The 21,629-nt window shown below is 51.5% G+C and overlaps 2 protein-coding genes across 18 annotated transcripts in view; one reads left to right on the top strand and one right to left on the bottom strand.

Annotated features, from left to right (window-relative positions):
* Positions 1-1,646: 1,646 nt before the first annotated feature.
* Positions 1,647-21,059, top strand: WDR34 (WD repeat domain 34). Of its 2 annotated transcripts, XM_027556474.1 has the most exons (9): positions 1,647-1,852; positions 10,134-10,382; positions 17,646-17,755; positions 18,263-18,420; positions 18,929-19,038; positions 19,507-19,674; positions 19,877-20,109; positions 20,370-20,527; positions 20,756-21,059. In XM_027556474.1, the coding sequence occupies exons 1-9, from the start codon at positions 1,667-1,669 to the stop codon at positions 20,992-20,994; spliced, it is 1,611 nt and encodes a 536-aa protein (XP_027412275.1). In that variant the 5' UTR covers positions 1,647-1,666; the 3' UTR covers positions 20,995-21,059. The 2 variants fall into 2 exon arrangements, with proteins under 2 accessions (XP_027412275.1, XP_027412276.1); XM_027556475.1 differs by lacking the exon at positions 19,507-19,674.
* The window catches only part of SPTAN1 (spectrin alpha, non-erythrocytic 1), a 58,436-nt gene continuing 57,863 nt past the window's right edge, over positions 21,057-21,629 (bottom strand). For all 16 annotated transcript variants that reach the window (XM_027556473.1, XM_027556468.1, XM_027556459.1 and 13 more), the window contains one exon: positions 21,057-21,534. In XM_027556473.1, coding sequence (XP_027412274.1) covers positions 21,409-21,534 — 126 coding nt within the window. In that variant the 3' untranslated portion in view covers positions 21,057-21,408. The remainder of the gene's footprint in view (positions 21,535-21,629) is intronic.

The raw sequence follows: 21,629 nt of genomic DNA, 5'->3' as shown, positions 1-21,629 counted from the left end.
CACTTAAAGGTCAAATTACCCTCCAATTAGGTTTTACCAGTTTACACTCACACCTACTTCCTATGTTGAACTCCCCAATAACATCCATTACCTTCTCTACTTTCTCCATTCCTAAACCCTCTGCAGGCTGGTTTTTGTTCCCACTACTCTACTGAAGTTGTTTGGGGTGTTTAATGCCTTGGGTCACCCTTCTTTTCTTCTTAAAAATATTTTATTTATTTATTTGACTGCACCGGGTCTTAGCTGTGGCATGTGGGATCTTATAGTTGTGGCAGGTGGGACCTAGTTCCCTGATCAGGGATCAAACCCTGGTTGCCTGTAATGGGAGCACAGAGTCTTAGCCACTGGACCACCAGGGAAGTCCCACCCTCCTCTTCTTGAAATAGTCTCCTTCCTTACTACGATAAAGCTGATTCTACTAGCTTCAACTTTATTATATCTATTTTTATAGCTGGGAAACCAAGGTGCAAAGAGGTGTCAAGTCTGAAAACAGGACATCGCGGTGTTTAGTCTTCATATCCAAGCCTCCTGACCCTCACAGCCTTTCTTTTTGAACATGAGTTTTGCATCCTTGGTGATGCTTGCAAACTTTTCTAGTGTTGACAGGGCCTTACAAGGAGAATTTTGTCCTGTTCTACTTTTTTTCTAGGAAGAAATTTCTATTGCATTCTGTCTTTCCAGTGTCGCTAATCTAATCGGGCCTCACGGCCTTGACTTGAACTGAGTCCTAATGAGCACTCAGTCGTGAGGCGGTGCAGGGGAGCCTCTGATTGGGCGGGTTTCCATCACTCTGAGAGTTCAGGGACAGGAAGAAAGCAGCCCAGAGGACCTGGCCAGAGGATTCTTGCCAAGAAGCTCAGAACCGGGTCTTGGGGCCAAGCAAGGGTCTGTGGGGTCTTGGACAAATGTGATGTGGACTTTATGGGTGAGATGGGGAAATTATTTTTTTGGACAATCCGCACCCTTAAGCGACATATAACATTTGATTTCTCATAATGTTATTTTAAGGATTTATTAAGGTTAACATATACGGTAGACACTCAATAACTGGTAGTTGTTCGAGTCTTTAACTTCGGTTTAAATTGCATTTTTTCTACGTTCGACTTCATTTGGGCCTTCCAACTACTCAACCACACTCTGGATCCATATATGGATATTTAAAATCGCCATTCTATTGAGGCAGAAACCGAAGCTCAGAGACCGAGCATTTGGCTTCGAGGTGGCCGCCAATTGGGACTCTCCTGGAGCGCTCGGCTACTCCGCCAGCTCGGCACCCCCAGGCCCCACAACTCTAAAGCCTGCCGCGACAGCAGGCTCCCGCCCTCTCTTCTGCGCCGGGCCGCTCGGCGCCATCTTTGAACTTGGCACGGGTGCCTCGCTTCCGTACTTCCCTCCCCACCCAGAGTTGCCGCGAAAGCCCCAGGCGTGCTCCCTCTGCGGTTGGAGAATCCAAAAACTGGCAATGATTGTCGCATCATAGGAAAAGAATAATTTATCTTTTCTTCACCGGTGTCGGAGCGTCCGCTCTGACAAACTGAAAAATGGCGCCGATAGCCTCACCGCCCCAGCCTTCCGCTCTGGAGGCGCGGGGGCGAAGGTCGCGGCGGACTGCGTCCGCGCGAGGCGGGGAGGTTGGGGGTGGGGTGGGGCCGGCGGAGCAGTCTCCATGGCAACCAGCGCGCAACCCTGGCAGCTCGGCCTGGCGGGAAGCGCGGGAGCTGAGGCGCTGGCGACAAGCGGGACTGCGAGCACCGAGGGCCCCGAGCGGCCCGGGCCGCTTCAGGACGAGACCCTGGGCGTGGCGTCCGTGCCCTCTCAGTGGAGGGGCGTCCAGGGCATCCGTGGGGAGACGGTGAGGGCGCGGGCGCGCCTCGGGGTGACGCGGCGGGAGGGCGAGGAACGTCGCGTGGCAGCCGGGCCGGGTTGTTTTCATATTTTAACCCACAGAAACTAACCCTTGGGGGTACTCACGTCTCAATTTCCCTGGTCTTTGAGTAGCAACCAAAAGGGTTTTTAAAGACTCTAAAGACTCCAGGTTTTGAAGGATTTTGTGTGAACTGCAGTTTTTAGGCATTTCAAACTAACTTTTACTTAAAAAAAAAAAAAAAAAGACCAAACTGCATCTTAAGGTCGAGATACGTTTTCTAATACGTCGTTTAATCCAAAGCACACAAACGAGGTTGTCTGAAACGGGGGCAGGGCTTTTGGGTGCCAGGGCTCCTGGGGGGTCTGTCTGTGTGGACTTTGAGCACCGCTGTGTCCCTGGGGGTTCCTCAGTCATCAGTGGGTGAGCTCCCTCCTGAGCTTATACGGGGCGCTCGCCTGCAGGGGACAGAAGGTAAACAGTGCAGATAAGAAGTAAATACACAGTGTGTTAGAGGTGAATCGCTCCACGGATGAAAGAAAAAGGGTGAGGGATTAGAAAGATTGTGTTGGGGAGTGAAAGGGTTGTTTGCAGTGGTTCCAAATAGGAAAAGGAGTATGTCAAGGCTGTATATTGTCACCCTGCTTATTTAACTTCTATGCAGAGTACATCATGAGAAACGCTGGACTGGAAGAAGCACAAGCTGGAATCAAGATTGCCAGGAGAAATATCAATAACCTCAGATAAGCAGATGACACCACCCTTATGGCAGAACGTGAAGAGGAACTAAAAAGCCTCTTGATGAAGGTGAAAGAGGAGAGTGAAAAGGTTGGCTTAAAGCTCAACATTCAGAAAATGAAGATCATGGCATCTGGTCCCATCATTTCATGGGAAATAGATGGGGAAACAGTGGAAACAGTGTCAGACTTTATTTTTTTAGGCTCCAAAATCACTGCAGATGGTGACTGCAGCCATGAAATTAAAAGACGCTTACTCCTTGGAACGAAAGTTATGACCAACCTAGATAGCATATTCAAAAGCAGAGACATCACTTTGCCAACAAAGGTCCATCTAGTCAAGGCTATGGTTTTTCCAGTGGTCATGTATGGATGTGAGAGTTGGACCGTGAAGAAAGCTGAGCGCCGAAGAATTGATGGTTTTAAACTGTGGTGTTGGAGAAGACTCTTAAGAGTCCCTTGGACTGCAAGGAGATCCAACCAGTCCATTCTGAAGGAGATCAGCCCTGGGATTTCTTTGGAAGGAATGATGCTGAAGCTGAAACTCCAGTACTTTGGCCACCTCATGCGAAGAGTTGACTCACTGGAAAAGACTCTGATGCTGGGAGGGATTGGGGGCAGGAGGAGAAGGGGACGCCAGAGGATGAGATGGCTGGATGGCATCACTGACTCAATGGACGTGAGTCTGGGTGAACTCCGGGAGTTGGTGATGGACAGGGAGGCCTGGTGTGCTGCGATTCATGGGGTCGCAAAGAGTCGGACACGACTGAGCCACTAAACTGAACTGAACTGCACCCTTATTGAGAGGGTGATGTTCCAGCAAAGACTTGGAGCAGTGAGAGTTAGTCAAGGTTATTTGAGGTGGAACAGCCTGGGGAGCACCAAGGTCCTGCGGTTGAAGCAAAGCTGGTGTGTGTGAGGAGGCAGGTGGGGCTGGAAAGGAATGAGCAGGCAAGGATGGTCACAGGTGAGGTCGGAGAGGGTAAGGAGAGGCAGATCGAGTGAGGGCTTGCAGATCATTTTAAGGATGTTAGCTTTCCCTCAGTAAAAATGAGCATTGGAAGGGGGCTGCATTTTTCCCACAGAGGAAGCTGAGGCTTTGCTTTCCACACCGATGAGAGGTCCTACAGAAGATGATTTCCTCACCAACACCAGTACCGGTGAGATTTCCATGAAGTCTTACCCTCTCTCCTTTTTTAAAATTTTATGTTTGAAAAAAAAAAACAAACTTTATGTTTGGCTGTACCACACAGCATATGGGATCACAACTTGAGCCCCCTACAGTAGAAGCTCGGAGTCTTATTAAAACACTGGAACACCAGGGAATCCTTAAAGTCGTAACTCTTGATTAACTCTTGAGGATGAAATGGTTGGATGGCATCACTGACTCAATGGACATGAGTTTGAGCAAGCTCAGGGAGTTGGTGATGGACAGGGAAGCCTGGCATGCTGCACTCCATGGGGTGGCAAAGAGTCGGACTCGACTGAGTGACTGAACTGAACTTGAGGACAAGTTTCTTGCCTCAGGCCAGCAGTCTGCAGGTCTCAAGCCAGATTTGATCTGGCTTCGGAGCACTTCCCACTTCACCATACTGGATAGAAAAGATTGTAGTTAAAAAGCAAAGGCAGGACTTCCCCAGTGCCCTAGTGGTTAAGACTCCTTGCTTCCAATGCAGGGGGCACGGTTTGACCCCTGGTCAGGGAAGTTCCACATGCTGTGTGGTATGGCAAAAAAAAAAGCAAAGGCAATGGGTATTTTAGTTATTTCTGTTCATCTTTATTGAAGGTAAATGTGTAATTCAGATTCACTGGCTTTTAAAAATACTTGAAATAGCTCTTATTTGCCGAAGATTCAGATTTTAAAAGAGTTCATATTGGGAACCACTGACTCAGTCAAACTTACTTTTTTTTATTAAAACAATGAGATTGAGGCATATTTCCTTGTACCTATAATTTGAACCAGTAGGGCTCCAAGAACTGATTCTAATACTTGCGGTATTAAAGTTTTCATCTTAAGGGGTGCATTTGAATCAGTCTCTGCTGTTTTATTGAAGTGTGTGTGTGAAAGTCACTCAGTTGTGTCTGATTCTTTGTGACCCATGGACTATACAGTCCATGGAATTCCCCAGGCCAGAATACTGGAGTGGCTAGCCTTTCCCTTCTCCAGGGGATCTTCCCAACCCAGGGGTTGAACCCAGGTCTCCCACATTGCGGGCAGATTCTTTACCGGCTGAACCACAAGGGAAGCCCAAGAATACTGGAGGGGGTAGCCTATCCCTTCTCCAGGGATCTTCCTGACCCAGGAATTGACCTGGGGTCTCCTGCATTGCTAGCAGATTCTTCACCAACTGAGCTATCAGGGAAGTTTTATTGAAGGGGATTCTTAATTAAGTCCTAAGAGTATTGGGAGTTCCCTGGTGGTCCAGTAGTTAAGACTCTGCCTTTCCACTGCAGAGGATGCGGACTTGATCCCTGGTCAGGGAACTAAGATTCTGCAACCTGCCTGGCATGGCCAGAATAAAGATTCTAAGACTGTTGAAGGGGTCCAAAGAAAGAGTTAATTTTCCAGATTAACTTGTTTCTCTTTATAAAAGTTTCTGTGTCCAAAATTTATTTGATTAATTATTTATTTTAAATATTTCTTAGTTTGGATATGCCGGGTCTTAGTTGTGGCACACCAGATGTTGTTTAGGCACATGCGAACTCTAGCTGTGGCTTGTGGAATCTAGTTCCCTGACCAGGGATTGAACCTGAGCACCCTGTACTGGGAGCTCGGAGGGAAGGACCACCAGGGAAGTCCTTGTATCCAAAATTTAGGAAAACATCTGGATAAGGAAAAACTGGAAATAAAAACCACCCCATAGTCTCATTTCCCGGCAGTTTGGTTTATACCTGCTCCCTCTCTGTTTTGTCTGTGTTCCTCCATTTTTTTTTTTTACAAAAATGAAATCACACTGTGCATATTTTGTAGACCCACTTTTTCACTCACGTACTATAACTTCATTTTATTTAACCAGTCCCTTTTGATGGATTGTTTCCAATTTTTCTCTTATCAGAACCCTGTGATGAGTGTTTTAGCTAAATTAAAAAAAAATTTTAATTTATGTTTTATTGAAGGTTAATTGCTTTACAGAATTTTGTTGTTTCCTGTCAGATATCTTTAAGAATCAGCCATAGGTACACCCATGTCCCCTTCCTCCTGAACCTCCCTCCCTCCTGAACCTCCCTCCCCTCCCATCTTCCTCCCCATCCTACCCTTCTAGATTATTATAGAGGCCCTTAGCTAAATTTTTATATGCAGCTTCTTAATTTTTTTTTGCAAGTTCTTTTGGAAAAGCCAAACGTGGTTCTTTGCTTGGCCCATGTAGTGATGCAGTACTGGAGTGCAATTTTATGTTCCGGTGATGGATTTTTGGTTGTTGTTGAAGTATTAGTGATCTTTGGCTTGATTTAACTTTTACTGCTTTATCTCTAAGAGGGACAGGGTCCTTGACTTTGGATTCAGACCTGGCTTTGAGTGCATGGGGACTCTTTGGGGACTTGGCCTTGGGCCAGTCAAGTAATCTGCAAAGTGGGTCTTGTTAGAATACTTATGTGGGATTAAATGAAACTGCTACTAAGAAAACAGTTTGAGACTGATGCCCAGTACTGTTCAGGTTTGGAGGGGCTCACGTCTAAGTGTTTGAGATGAAGGGCTCCTAATCGCTTTGATCCTGGTCTCTGGTTTTTCAAACTTGGCTGACACTGAAATGCCCTGGAGAGTCTTGAAAAATATGAATATCTGGTCCCTACTTCCAGGGATTCTGGTTTAATTGGTATGTGGTGTGACCTGGGAATCTGGTTTCATAAAAGCTCCTCAGGTTATTGTCATATGTGGCAAAACTTGAGAACCATTAATATAATCCACCCTCCTTTCCAACAGTGTTACCCTTTCTGAAGCCTATTTGAATCCTGTCAGAATGTAGAGTGGGGGACTTCCCTGGTGGTCCAGTGATTAAGACTCTGTTCTTCCAACACAAGGGGCACAGGTTCAATCTGTAGTCAGGGAACTAAGGCCCCAGATGCCGTAGGGTGAAAAAAAAAAAGGATATAGTGTGCATTCTTTTCTTGTGGTAAGATACAGACATGTACCCTTATCTTGTGGTAAGATGCATACACATTTTAACATACTAAAGTGTCCAGTTACAAAGGGTACATATTAAAGGATAAGATAGATACTCATTTTACCATATTAAAGTGTACAGTTCAGTGATGATAAATACCTTCACAACATGCAGCCATCACTACCATTTAGTTCTAGAACTTTATCAGCAGATGCATTCATTTTGGGCATTCAGGTCTCTCTCTGGACTGTGAGCTCCCAGAGGGCCGGGAGTGGGTCTTGTGTACTTTTGCATCTCCCAGAGGCCTCCGGGAAATACTGAATGGAATCCTTTTCTTGCGTCCTGTCATCCACAGCCTGATTCTGCCGGATTTCTCCCCCCCTGCTTTGAGTTAAGCTTGCCTACCTGTCCTCTCCTTCCTCTCCCTGGCTCCGGGGCTGCTTCCTCGCCTTCGTGGGTTCTGTACCAGATGACACCCTCTGCTGGACGTGTTTGTTTTTAACCTGAGGTTTGGCCTCTCACAGGTTTTCAGGAATTAGATTTGTGGTTCTCAACCTTTTGGAGTTTGCTAATAGTTTTGATGCTAAACTTTTTTTTTTTTCAATTCACATGTGAAGACAACACCAGAGTAGCTGGCAGTAATTATAAGTCAAAGGTGTTGAGGCATAACAGGGCCTCCCAGCTTCGGTGAAAATGTTGATCATTGCTGTCTTCATTGGTTGACTCTCCACTCCAGGTCACCCTTTGAGTAACTGTTTGCTACCCTGCTATCCGGCCTTCCCTCGTAGCTCAGTTGGTAAAGAATCTGCCTGCAGTGCAGGAGACCTGGGTTCAATTCCTGGGTTGGGAAGATGGCAACCCACTGGAGGCGGAAATGGCAACCCACTCCAGTATTCTGGCTTGGAGAATCCCGTGGACAGAGGAGCCTGGCATGGGGTCGCACAGTTGGACACGACTTAGCAACTAAACCACCACCACCCTGATACACTTGAGGCAAGGTCAAGTAGAAGGAGGTCATACCCTGAAGCACTTTGATATTGGTTCTGGGTTCAGTTCCCCCCACACTCTTGGCGGTCTCATGTGAGTGAGACAGGAGACAACGTAAACGTCCATGTTGCATCACAAAATCCACTCTTTTTTTTTTTTTTTTTTTTTTTACTGTGCTTCGAGGCTTGCAGGGCCTTAGTTCCCTGACCAGGAATGGAACCCGGGCCCCCGCAGTGACGGCGCCAGGTCCTAACCACCGGACCACCAGGGAAGTCCCATCAGTTTTGTTTATTTATTAAACTTTGGCTGTGCTGGGTCTTGGTTGCTGCTCGTGGGCTTCTCTGGTCGAGGCGGGCAGGGGCCACTCTCTCGTTGTGAAGCATAGCCTTCTCATTGTGGTGGCTTCATTGTGGAGCGTGGGTTCTAGGCTCATGGGCTTCAGTAGTTGCTGCACATGAGTTCAGTTGTTGTGGCGAGCTTAATTGCTGGAGGCAGGTGGAATCTTCCCCGGCCAGGGATTGAACCGGTGTTCCCTGCACTGCATGGTGGATTCTTAACCACTAGACCACCAGGGAATTCCCATCAACGTTGTATCCGAGATATTCCCATGGTACAGTTTCTGCTAGTTAACATCAGAATGTCTCACAGCGCATCACATTTTGTTGGTGTGCTGATAAAGAGGTGCTGAATTAGGTCAGGAACCATCTCAGCTCCCATCACGCCCAAGTATCATCAGGTGTGTATACAGGACTCAAAGGGAAGGACATGGAAGGGCTGGGAAGGGGGACTTCTGGGAGCCGTGTTCACACTGGCAGCATTTGTCAGCCCCTGGCGAGGAGCCCTGTCTCACCCTGTCCTCCCCAGCTGCCCTCCTGTGGGGCCAGCCCCCTTTCTTTGGACTCTCGTAACACTCGCCTGGTGCTCAGGCCCAAACGGGGGAGAATGGGGGTCGGGGCCCTGTCGCTGTCCTGTAGGTGCAGGTGCCTGGTAATTGGCCATACAAGGAGAGCCTCTCGTGGGTGACAGGAACTTCAGTCATATAGGAGCCCTCGTTTGGTAAAGGTTGGCCGTGTCCTCCAGAAAGGGAGGAGGTTGCGTCTCCTTCCCTGATGTGATGTCTGTCCCTCTGCCCAGCTAAATGGGGGACAAGGAACTGGAGACGGGTGGCAGGGTGGAGAGAAGTGGCAGCTGGGGAGCAGGCTGCCTCCTGCCAAGCCGCTCCCCACAGACACGCATGCGTCCTTTGATCATGGGACACCTTGGAAGGTGCCCCGCTGGAGAGGGCTGCGGTCAAGGGAGGGAGAGAGGGGTGTCCTGCTGCCCCAGGTGAGACCCAGGTCCTCAGATCAAGGCGGGGGTGGGGGGCAACGTGAGTGCTGTCTGCACCTTGAGGGCAGAGGTGATGGACTCTGGGCCCTGGGGTGTGGCCGCAGGAAGCATACAGATGGGATCTGAGTACCCGCCCTGTGGCATCACCTGGGGGCTTGTTAGCAAAGACCCCATCCTAGACCAGTGAATCAGAAGCTCTGTTGATGGGGTGGAGGCAGCAGGTTGTCCCTTAGCCAGCCTCCTGGTGGTTCGACCCTGCTCAGGGAGCCCACCCGTCTAGCGTGGTCTCTGAGGTCCTTTTCCACTGTGGGGTCATGCGTGCAGCTCAGGTGTGTCGGGAGGGTGGAATGAGGGACCGTGTGCTCCGTGTTAGCTGGTGGTGGTCACTGCCCAGGCAGCGAGGGGCTCAGCCTCCAGCCACACGGCGTCCGGACCTCTGTCCCTTCTCGGTGTGGCTCTGTATGTGCTCAGTTTAGAACACGTTCCTTCAGCCTCTATTTTAACAGGTGTTACAAGGGGTGTGTCTCACAACTGATGTGTATACTTAATACAGTTTCCTCCTGAAGAGCTGTTCCTAAGTAATTGGTATGTTTTATAATCAATAGTCAAGGAGATCTGTTAATAGAAGGTGTATATATGTATTTAATTTCTTTTTATCTGGCTGTGCTGGGTCTTTGTGGCATGTGAACTCTTCACCGAAGCATGTGGGACCTAGTTCCCTGACCAGGGATTGAACCCTGGGCCTCCTGCCTTGGGAGCACGGAGTCTTAGCCACTGGATCATCAGGAAGTCCCTAGGAGGTATATTTTTAATAAGAAAAGTGACTCTCTTCTACTCATGACCTTGAAGTTTTCCCACTGCCTGTTGACACCACGTGAGTGGATTTCTCTGGCTGGACAGGGTTACTCCCTGTGGGTCATCTCCACCCACACCACACCAATTGGGTTCCTCCCAAGGAAGATGGGCTAGAGGAAGGGGACGGTCGTCAGGCAGACAGAGTGAGGAGTGGTTCTTTTGCCCAAGGATAAACAGCAGCTGCAGGTGGGTGAGTGCCTGGGCAGTGGTGCTGTGAGGAGAGCTGGCTGGTGACTGCGTTTCAATCTCCTTCTCCAGAAAAGTTGCCAGACGGCCAGCATTGCCACGGCTGAAGCGTCCGTGCAGGCCCGGAAGCATGTGGATGCTGAAGTGCAGACCGAGGCCCCCGAGCCGGTCAGCCTGCCGTCTGTGCCTCGGTACAACGGCCCCCAGCTCGCGGCCTTTCTCCGGAAAGTGGAGGCCATGGTTACCCGAGAGCTGAACAAGAATTGGCAGAGCCATGCGTTTGACGGCTTCGAGGTGAACTGGGCCGAGCAGCAGCAAACGGTAGGGATGGGCTGGTACGGGCCTGGGATGCTTTGGGTTGTGGCTTCAGCTCATCTTAAGTCCTTCTTTTGTGCCACCCAGTAACAGTGTGCATGCCAAGTCGCTTCAGTTGTGTCTGACTCTGCGAACCTATAGATGGTCTTGCCAGGCCCCTCTGTCCATGGGATTCTCCAGGCAAGAGTACTGGAGTCGGTGGCCCTGCCCTCTTCCGGGGATCTTCCCCACTCAGGGATCGAACCAGCCTCTCCTGCATTGGCAGGCAGGTTCTTCACCAGTAATGCCACCTGGGAAGTCCCGGCCCACCAAATAGGAGGAGCACCAGTAACAACCGTAACAGCATTCACCAAGCTCTTTTTTCCAGATATTAAGCTAAGAAGTCGCTGGGCCTTCCCTGCTACCCTTGGTGGTGCCTTGTTACTTCCATTCACTGCTCGTAGGCAGTAGAGGCTCGTAGGCAGGCAGTTTGAGGCTGGGTCTTATTTCCTTGATCACTCAGCTCTGATTCCCCAGGCACGCTCTGTGCCAACTCGTTGATCCTTCTGGACAGCTAGTTCTTTCCTGATCTCCATCTTAATATTTATTTTTTGTCCACGCTGAACAACCTGTAGAATCTTAGTTCCCTGACCAGGAGTCTAACTCAGGGCCCTTGGCAGCGAAAGCGCAGGACTGCCAGGGAATTCCTCCGATCTCCATTTTATAGCTGAGATTCAGAGAGGCTAAGGGACTTGTCTGCAGTCACACAGCTGTAACTGGCTGAGCTGGAGTTTGAGTCCCAGTCTCTCTGGTTTCACTTTTGCGCTCTAGTGACTTCTGCATTGCCAAGCCTTTTCTGGTCTTGAGGCAGAGCTCAGAGCCCTGTAAACGCAAATGTCCAGTTGGAGTCATTGCTTTGAGATCAGGAAGCCTCTGAAGGAAGGCGGGCCCTTGACTTCGGCTCCACCCTGATGTTGCCTGTGGGCAGGCTGCTGACTGAGCAGTAAAGGCTTTTCTTATGCATTGTTTTCTTCCTCGAGAAATGGAGACGAGTAGTTCTGTATTCAGAGGTCATAGCCCTTCTCTCCCGCCCTTCCTCTTCTGTCTGTTTCTGGATATACAGCTGCCCTGTTCCCACCAAATCGTTGATAGGTTTGGGAGAGTGGATTTGTTTGAGAGAAATCCTCAAAATCCTTCTGAAAAACAGTTGCCAAGGCCACAGTAAGTATGGACTCGTCTTTATCTTTTTAAGTGGAGCACAAGAAGAAGGTCATGAACGTTAAAATCTGGGCTCAGCTGCCCCCTTTACAGTTGCGTTCAAAGAAGGAGAGCTGTTGGTTTTTTTTTTTTTTTTTTGTATGTGTCTGAGTCTTAGTCGCAGCATGTGGGATCTAGTTCCCTGACCAGGGATCAAACCAGGACCCCCTGCATTGGGAGCACGAAGTCTTAGCCACTGGACCACCAGGGACGTCCCAAGGGCTTGTTCTTAATTGTTAAGGCTTTTCCACCTTTCTGTGCGTTGGTTTGGTCCACCTGTATATTACTTTCTCCCCCTTCAGAAAATACACATGGTGTGATGGTCCTCTTTGCAGGGCAGCAAAGGAGACGCAGACATAAAGGACAGACTTTTGGACACAGCGGGAGGAAAGCGAGGGTGGGATGATTTGGGAGAGTAACACTGAAACATTCACGTTACCATATGTAAAACAGACAGCCAGTGGGAACCCAGAGGCGCTCTGTGACAACCTGGAGGGGTGAGGTGGGGAGGGAGGTTCAAGAGGGAGAGGACAGGGACTTCCGGTGGTCCAGTGGCTAAGACTCCGTGCTCCCAACGCAGGGTGCCAGGTTGCATCCCCGATCAGGGAACTAGATCCCACATACCACAGCTAAGATCTAATGTAGCTAAATAAATAAAAATAAAATTTAAAAAAAAAGAGAAGGGGGACGTATGTATGCCTGTGCCTGATTCATATTGGTACATGGCAGAAACCGTCACAATTTTGTAGTTATCCTCCGATTAAAAATAAATCTGCAAAACAGGAAAGATAAATACTCGTTTCTGATTACAAAAGCACTACACGTTCGTTTTAACAAACAGTCATTGCAAAAATATGGAACATGTAATGCGAGTGGGAACACTGGTTCAAAGGCCTTTCCCATTCGACACTGGCACACGGCGCTGCTGCTGCTACTGTTGCCATCAAGGGCGTCTTAGACGAAAGTGGAGACCACTGTACAGGCTGCGGCCTTCGCGCTCAGCAGAGCTTTCCCTGTCAGTTCCTGTAGGGGAGGCCCCCAGACACCCCAGAACCTGCTTGACGTGCCACTGAGCAGACAGGCAGCCTTCCTGGGGTCCCCGTTGGTGGACATCCCAGCACAGCGTCGCTTCTAGAAGCATATCTTCTGGAAGCAGTGGCAGGCGGGGGGTTAGGCAGCACCCCCTGGGTGGCGGTGGGGCGTGTGGGCCTCCGGCGACCCTGAAGTTGCTTTCCTTCTTGGGTGCTGGACAGAGGAGTAGCCCTTTCCGGTCTTGCAGCTGTGTGGCAGGGCTGAAGCGAGGCTGTCTCTCTCACTCTGGTTTTCTTTTGCGTGGATTTCTTGATTATTCCTCCCCAGTGGAATCACTACGTTGGCTGAGGCATCAGGCTGTTCTGTCTCTACTCCAGCTGTCAGGGTGTTGGCCTTGACATTTCCCTGCTGTCCTTGGCTGTCGTAGCCCCTGAAAGGCTGAGCCGCTGCTCTCAGTGGAGTACTGCGCCTTCACAACTGGAAAATCAGTGACGACTTGGCCGAACACTTCGGAATGAGAGATGGGGAGGAGGCCACCTGGGGGCACCCCCGGAACCTCTGACCCTTTGCCTTGTCCTGGCTGGCGCTTGTGTGCACGTGTGGCTCAGAGCGGGGGGCACTGTGGCCGGTCTTGGGTCTCTTCAGAAGCAAAGCCTGCTCTGTGTTGTCAGGCTGCTACATAGACTTCATCTGTGTCCTTTTTATTCATTTATTACCATTTTTATTTTATTCATTTATTTGGCCATGTGGTATAGCTTGTGGGATCTCAGTTCCCCAACCAGGAATTGAACCTGGGCCCCCAGCAATGGAAGCGTGGAGTCCTAAACACTGGAGCACCAAGGAATTCCCTATTATAATTTTTTAAAAATGAAGTATAGTTAGGGATTTCCATGGTGGTCCACTGGTTAAGACTGTGTATCCACTGCAGGGGATGTGGGTTGGATCCCAGGTAGGGGAACTAAGATCCCACATGCCATTTGGTGTGGCCAAAAAAAAAATCAAAGTATAGTTAATGTTATATAGCTTCAGATGTACAGCGAAGTGATTCAGGTTTTCTGTGTGTGTGTGTGTGTGTGTGTGTGTGTGTGTGTGTGTGTGTGTGTGTAGTGAAAGTGTTAGTCGCTTAGTCATATCCGACTCTCTGTGACCCCATGGAGTGTAGCCTGCCAGGCTCCTCTGTCCATGGAATTCTCCAGGCAAGAATATTAGAGTGGGTAGCCATTCCCTTTTCCAGGGATCAAACCCAGGGTCTCCTGCCTTGTAGGCAGATTCTTTACCATATGAGCCACCAGGGAAGCCCATGTACATAAATATACTCAGTTTTATACATATATTCAGTTATATCTGTATAATATGTATATAAATATACATGCTTTCTGTTTTCAGATCTCTTTCCATTATAGACTCTTGTCTTTTTAAACTGCTGCGTAATGTTTCCCCATACACTTGCACGGAGCCAGGTTTGTTGAGGGATGCTTCGCACGCAGGTGTATTTGAGCTGTGTGCTGTGTTGGGTCTTGGCAGACACCCACCAGTGAAGGCACAGAGCAGCCCATCTTTCTGTCCCTCTGCCTTCTCATCTTTAGATTTTAAAGGGTACTAATCGTTGCAGTTATAAATGCTGTTATGATACATAATGCTTACAGTTTATTTTTTAATACAAACTTTTATTGAATTCATAAAATGTGAATAAACAGGCACAGATCACAAGTGTTCAGGCCCATAATTTTCACACAGCGCAAACAGTCATGGAACCAGAACCCTGAGAGTTTTTCTCACGCCCTCTCTGCCTCCTGGCCCCACCACATGGCTTTGTTTTAAAAGGACAGATTTGTTGAGGACTTCCCTGGTGGGCCAGGGGTGAAGACACCATGCTTCCACTGCAGGGGGCACAGGCTCAGCCCCAGCTGGGAAACTAAGATCCGAGTGGCACAACCAAAAAATTAAAAGGAAAAAAACCCAACAAATTTATTGAGATGTAGTTTACAACCCATATAATTCACCCATATAAATCATTTAAAGTGTGAAGTGGGTTTTAATATATTTCCAATAGGGGCTTCCCTGGTGGCTTAGATGGTAGAGTCTGCCTGCAATGTGGGAGACCTGGGTTCGATCCCTGGGATGGGAATATCCCCTGGAGGAGGGCATGGCAACCCACTCCAGTGTTCTTGCCTGGAGAACCCCTATGGACAGAGGAGCCTGGAGGGCTGCAATCCATGGGGTCACAAAGAGTCGGACATGACTAAGCGACAAAGCGCACAGCACCGAGATATGTAAGCTTTGCCATAATCCATTTTAGAATATTTTCATCACTTCCCCCCAAAAAATTCATATCCACTAGCAGCCACTCCCCATTTCCCTCACAGCTCCTGGCAGCTGCTCACCCCCTTTCCCTCTGTAGATTTGTCTCTTCTGGACATCTCACGTAATGGACTCATATAACATATGATTATATAACTGTGTCTGCTTAGCAGAGTGTTGTCAAGGGTCCTTGTGTCGTAGCGTCTTTTGGGATGTCATTCCTTTCCACGGCTGAATCGTTCCCCGTGGTGGGGATATACTATACTTGTCCATCAGTCGCTGGACGTTTTGGCTATCGTGAATGATGCTGTGACCACTTGTGTACAAGTGCTCGTGTCGGCGTGCTTGTTGCAGTTTTCTTGGGATGTCCCTCGGAGTAGAATTGCCGGTCCATGTGGTAACTCAGCATTTTGCAGAACTGCTGGGCTGTTTTCCACGATGCCTGCACATTCTGCATTCTCACCAGAGGCGCACAGTGCAGCTTCTGACAGAGCTTGGATTTTTTCCATTGGATGGTTTCTCTATTTGGGGTTATGAGGTCAAGAAGGGTGAGACTTTCCGCAGGAGTTTTGGCCTGTGATGCGGATCAGCCCCTGGAAAGTGTACCAGACCCTCACTGTGGCCAGCAGTGCTGGCCTCCTCGTTAGCTGCTGCTGACAGCTGTGGGCGGAGCCACAGGGTGCCCGAGCTTTAAAAAAAGTGTGTGTTGAGATAAGAAGAGTTGGGAATAATACACAGAAGAACTGTACAAAAAAGATCTTCACGACCAAGACAATCAACGATGGTGTGATCATTGACCTAGAGCCAGATATCCTGGAATGTGAAGTCAAGTGGGCCTTAGAAAGCATCACTACAAACAAAGCTAGTGGAGGTGATGGAATTCCAGTTGAGCTATTTCAAATCCTGAAAGATGATGCTGTGAAAGTGCTGCACTCAATATGCCACCAAATTTGGAAAACTCAGCAGTGGCCACAGGACTGGAAAAGGGCAGTTTTCATTCCAATCCCAAAGAAAGGCAATGCCAAAGAATGCTCAAACTGCCGCACAGTTGCACTCATCTCACACGCTAGTAAAGTAATGCTCAAAATTCTCCAAGCCAGGCTTCAGCAATATGTGAACCGTGAACTTCCTGATGTTCAAACTGGCTTTAGAAAAGGCAGAGGAACCAGAGATCAAATTGCCAACATCCACTGGATCATGGAAAAAGCAAGAGAGTTCCAGAAAACATCTATTTCTACTTTATTGACTATGCCAAAGCCTTTGACTGTGTGGATCACAATAAACTGTGGAAAATTCTGAGAGAGATGAGAATACCAGACCACCTGATCTGCCTCTTGAGAAATCTGTATGCAGGTCAGGAAGCAACAGTTAGAACTGCACATGGAACAACAGACTGGTTCCGAATAGGAAAAGGAATACGTCAGGCTGTATATTGTCACCCTGCTTATTTAACTTATATGCAGAGTACATCATGAGAAACGCTGGACTGGAAGAAGCACAAGCTGGATTCAAGATTGCCGGGAGAAATATCAATAACCTCAGATATGCAGATGACACCACCCTTATGGCAGAAAGTGAAGAGGAACTAAAAAGCCTCTTGATGAAAGTGAAAGCGGAAAGTGAAAAAGCTGGCTTAAAACTCAACATTCAGAAAACGAAGATCATGGCATCTGGTCTCATCACTTCATGGGAAATAGATGGGGAAATAGTGGAAACAGTGTCAGACTTTATTTTTTTGGGCTCCAAAATCACTGCAGATGGTGACTGCAGCCATGACATTAAAAGACGCTTACTCCTTGGAACGAAAGTTATGACCAACCTAGATAGCATATTGAAAAGCAGAGACATCACTTTGCCAACAAAGGTTCGTCTAGTCAAGGCTATGGTTTTTCCAGTGGTCATGTATGGATGTGAGAGTTGGACTGTGAAGAAAGCTGAGCACTGAAGAATTGATGCTTTTGAACTGTGGTGTTGGAGAAGACTCTTGAGTCCCTTGGACTGCAAGGAGATCCAACCAGTCCATTCTGAAGGAGATCAGCCCTAGGATTTCTTTGGAAGGAATGATGCTAAAGCTGAAACTCCAGTACTTTGGCCACCTCATGTGAAGAGTTGACTCACTGGAAAAGACTCTGATGCTGGGAGGGATTGGGGGCAGGAGGAGAAGGGGACGCCAGAGGATGAGATGGCTGGATGGCATCACTGACTCGATGGACGTGAGTCTGGGTGAACTCCGGGAGTTGGTGATGGACAGGGAGGCCTGGCGTGCTGTGATTCATGTGGTCACAAAGAGTCGGACACGACTGAGCGACTGAACTGAACTGAGATACACCTAACGTGAAATGTACTCCCGTGACTATTTTTCACCTGTGCAGTTGTGGCATCCAGGATACTCGCATTGTCAGGCAGCCATCACCCCTGTGCCACTCCAGAAGCCAAGGCTTTGGAGATTTTGTGTGGAACAGACGTGAGTACAGGGTCCAGCTCTGACTTGGAGCCTGGTGTCCGTGTCAGTTTCCAAGGCTCTTCCTTCTGGAAGCATCCTGTTAGGGGAATGATGGGATGCAGGCTCCACACTGTCCCCGGGCTGGGCAGTGGACTTGAATCCTTATCGGAATCGGGAGCCCCACACCTGTGTCTGCTTTTTGCTACCCTGCTGGGTGGCTTTGGGATTCGGAGTTGGGGATGGTTTGTCTCTTGCAGGTGAACTGCCTGCATACCCTGAGCTACCCCCCAGCCCAAGGACAGGGTCTCCACGTGACTGGTGTCTCCTGGAACTCCACTGGCTCTGTGGTGGCCTGCGCCTATGGCCGGTGAGTGGCAGCAGGGGTGTGTGTGGGGTGATAGGAGGCCCTGAGACCCTCATCTGAACCCATCTCCCCGTCTGCGCAGAGAGGGGTGGGCCCAGAGCTTGCCCTTCCTGGGAATCTTCTCAAGGCTGCCCGAGCCTTGGGTTGGCAGGAAAAGACAAGGAAGGTTCTCCCAGTGCCCGCTATCAGCAGCGGGCTGTGAGCCCTGGGCCTGCCTCGTCTCTCCCAGCCTGCGTCAGACATGCCCAGTTTCCTCCCCCTGCTACATGTGGCCCCGTGCCTGGTTCCTGGAAACCCTTTTCTGGGGAAAGTCATGACCTTGGGGTGCCATATAGGCGCCTCTGGCACTTGGGTACCCAGCACAGTGTCTGTGTGTGATGGGAACAGAGACTCATCTGTGTTGGGGTGATTGTGAGGTGGGTCAGGCAGTAGGAGCAGGTGGGCTGGGGTGGTGCGGGTTGGGACGGAGCCCAGGCCTCGGGCTGAGCTCGTGCGGGTGTGTCCCCGCAGGCTGGATGACGGGGACTGGAGCACGCTGAGGTCCTTCGTGTGTGCCTGGAACTTGGACCGGCGAGGCCTGAGCCCCCAGCAGCCGTCGGCGGTGGTGGAGGTGCCCAGCGCCGCCATGTGCCTGGCCTTCCACCCCACGCGGCCGTCCCATGTGGCAGGTGAGCCTTCCAGCCTGTGTCTCTGCTCCGCATCCCGCAGCAGGTGGCCGAGGCCCAGCATTTGGCCCTCAGCCCCTGGTCACGGCCAGAAGCAGGGACCGCGGGGTGTCCTCAGCCCTGGGCTCGGGTCGGAGCACTGGGCATGGAGGAGGAGGCAGGTCCTCAGCTGAGTCTTGGGCGGTGCGGGCCACACGGAGGTTCAGCCTGGTCAGGACGTGAGGCTGGGCGAAGCAGGCAGTCTCAGGGCGCTGACCATAGTGATGTGCGTGCTGGGAAAGGGGGCAGGTGAAGCTGGAGGAACGGCGGGTGTGGGCAGGTTAGAGCAGCCTGGTGGTGGGGGAGCTTCCCGGGGTGGGCACCGCTGGATAGAGCGGGCGGCCTGGGGACCAGGACTCTTTTTGAGGAAGCAGCCCCACGTCCTAGTGCAGTGGGCGGGAGGGGGTGGAGGCCCATCCCCAAAGTGGGGCTGTTGGCTGTGGGCGGCTCCCCACACCCGCTTGGCCTCCAGGTGGACTCTACAGTGGCGAGGTGCTGGTGTGGGACATGAGCCGCCCCGAGGACCCACTGCTCTGGCGCACAGGCCTGACGGACGACACCCACACGGACCCCGTGTACCAGGTCAGGGCAGCGGCCTGCCGGGCGGGGCAGGAGGTAACCTCCTCCGGAGTGGGGCCTTGCTGCCCGGGCGTCTGCTCCACAGCGCAGAGCAGGGGAGGGGGTGCCCACTGGCCACCATCCAGGAGGAAGGTCACCAGGGAGTCAGCGCTTGGCCAGCTGCCTCTGGCATTCTTGGAGCTCCTGGGTCCGGAGTCACATTCACCCCTAGAGGGAGCCCCCTGGGCCGCTGGCCGCCTCCATGGAGCCCCTGCCGTCCTGGTTTTCTTCTGGGACTTGGGGGCACCTCGGAACCCTCTGGGTCTGCCCCCTGATGGGTCAGGTGGCTCCCAAGCCTCTGCAAGAAGTCTCCCTTTTTTTTTTTTCTTCCCTGGAAGAGAAGGGGAAGGTCGTGTGGAGGCTGACAGCTGGCCTTGCCGGGAGGTGGGGCAGGTATCCTCTTGTGACCTGGCTCCTCTCCCGGTCGCCCAGGTGGTCTGGCTCCCAGAGCCCCGGCACAGCCACCGCTTCCAGGTGCTGAGCGTGGCTGCTGACGGGAAGGTGCTGCTCTGGCAGGGGGTCGGAGCCGGCCGGCTGCAGCTGAGCGCGGGCTTCGCCCTGGCCGTGCAGCAGCTCCCCAGGAACACCAAGCTGAAGAAGGTACGAGGGGTGAGGCTGCCAGCCTGTACGTAGGTCCACAAGGCAGCGCTGGGCCATGGGACCCCCGAGCCAGTGCGCCTTGGGGGCAGGCGAGCAGGTGGGAGTCCCTGAGGGCTACAGCGGTCACGCACGTGCCCGGGGCTCCTTGGGGACACCGAGCAGACTCCCCCCAGCTCTGCCCTGCTGTTGTTTTCCTCCGCAGCCTTCCCGTGGGGAGGCTGAGGTGGGCGCCACAGCGGTGGCTTTCTCCAGCTTCGACCCCAGCCTTTTCGTGCTGGGCACAGAAGGCGGCTTCCCGCTCAAGTGCTCCCTGTCGGCAGAGGAGGCCGCTGTCACACGGATGCCCAGCTCTGTGCCCCTGCGGGCCCCGGCGCAGTTCACCTTCGCCCCCCACGGCGGCCCCGTCTACTCTGTGAGCTGCTCCCCCTTCCACAGGTAGGGAGGGCCCACAGGGCGTCTGGCACAGGGAGGGCGGGGGAGTCCCACCAGGACCCACACAGAACTGCCTGAAGAACCTGCAGTCTGCCCTGGGCCTTCCCCACCGAGCTCCAGTACCCAGAGCTCCCGTGGTTGGCTCCAGGGAATTGGCTCCTTACTTTGGGGAGCCCACCAGCCCATGAGGAGTCCGGTGGAAAGGCCCCAGCCACACCTGGACCCCCAGCGCTCACCCCCCGCCTGCCGTGTGTCCCATCTAGGAATCTCTTCCTGAGCGCAGGGACAGATGGCCACGCCCACCTGTACTCCATGCTGCAGGCCCAGCCCCTGACCTCCCTGCAGCTCTCCCACAAGTACCTGTTTGCTGTGCGCTGGTCCCCGGTGCGCCCCCTGGTGTTTGCGGCTGCTTCTGGGGAAGGTAAGGCACGGGCCCCAGGCTTGGATCCACTGAAGGGGCATGAGCCCAGCGCGTCCCTGCAACTGTGGGCTGGGGAGGCTGTGGGCAAGGGTGCCTTCCCTCACGTGGGATGGAGAGCTGCACTGAGTCACAGCCTTCTCACATCTTCGGGAACCGAAGAGGCTCAGAGGCCGCAAGGCTCAGGGGCTGTAGCTCTGGGCCTGTCTCACCCCACGACTCTCCCTGAAGGTGACGTGCAGCTGTTTGATCTCCAGAAAAGCTCCCAGAAGCCCACAGTTTCAGTCAAGCAAACCGAGGATGAAAGCCCTGTCTACTGTCTTGAATTCAACTGCCAGCAGACTCAACTCCTGGCTGCTGGTGATGCCAAGGGCACGGTAAAGGTGTGGCAGCTGAGCAGTGAGTTCACTGAACAGGGAGCCCGGGAGACAGAGCTCCTGGACCAGCTGGCCTCGGAGGTGGCCAGCTGAGGTGGGGACGCTACCTCTGGGTTGTGTGTTTCTGATGGAAGCTGAATGAAGACGTGACAAGCTTTTGGGGGAGTCAAGTCATTTATTTGTCTTTTACATGAAAACAAAATTGAGGGAGGGTGAACAAGAGGAGAACTAGCTGGCTGCTCAGATTTTTCTGTAGTCGGAATGGGGCAGCCGGCCTTGAGACAGAAATTGGGTCCCCGCAGCAACGTGGCAATGGCGACTGGACCTAAAGCCGGTTACTGAAGCACCGTTTTCTACTAAATCTTAAACCAAGCTAAGCAAGTTAAGGTTACACTGGAAAGCAACACTGTCTGGAGTATTTTTCTTAAGAGCACAGAGAGGAGTTGACATGCAGCAAGGCGACGGTAGGGCAAGCAGCGTGGGCCAGGCTAACCTAGGAGCAGAGGATCAGTTCACGAAGAGCGAGCGGGTGAACTCGACGTAGTCAAAAGCAGTGGGGAGTTCGCGGCCCTTGCCGTCCACGTAGGGCTTCATGTGGGAGACGCAGTAGTCGGCTTGTTCCCGAGTCAGGTTCTGGAGGGAAAGGTGCACGTCAGCCGAGCCCCGACCAGCCACACCAACTGTGCTGTGGGGGCAGTGGGCCCGACTTCAGAAACATTCGTGCCCGA

Source organism: Bos indicus x Bos taurus, chromosome 11, assembly GCF_003369695.1.
Source record: "Bos indicus x Bos taurus breed Angus x Brahman F1 hybrid chromosome 11, Bos_hybrid_MaternalHap_v2.0, whole genome shotgun sequence".
Taxonomy (NCBI): Eukaryota; Metazoa; Chordata; class Mammalia; order Artiodactyla; family Bovidae; genus Bos; species Bos indicus x Bos taurus.
This window is presented reverse-complemented; position numbering and strand designations above follow the sequence as displayed.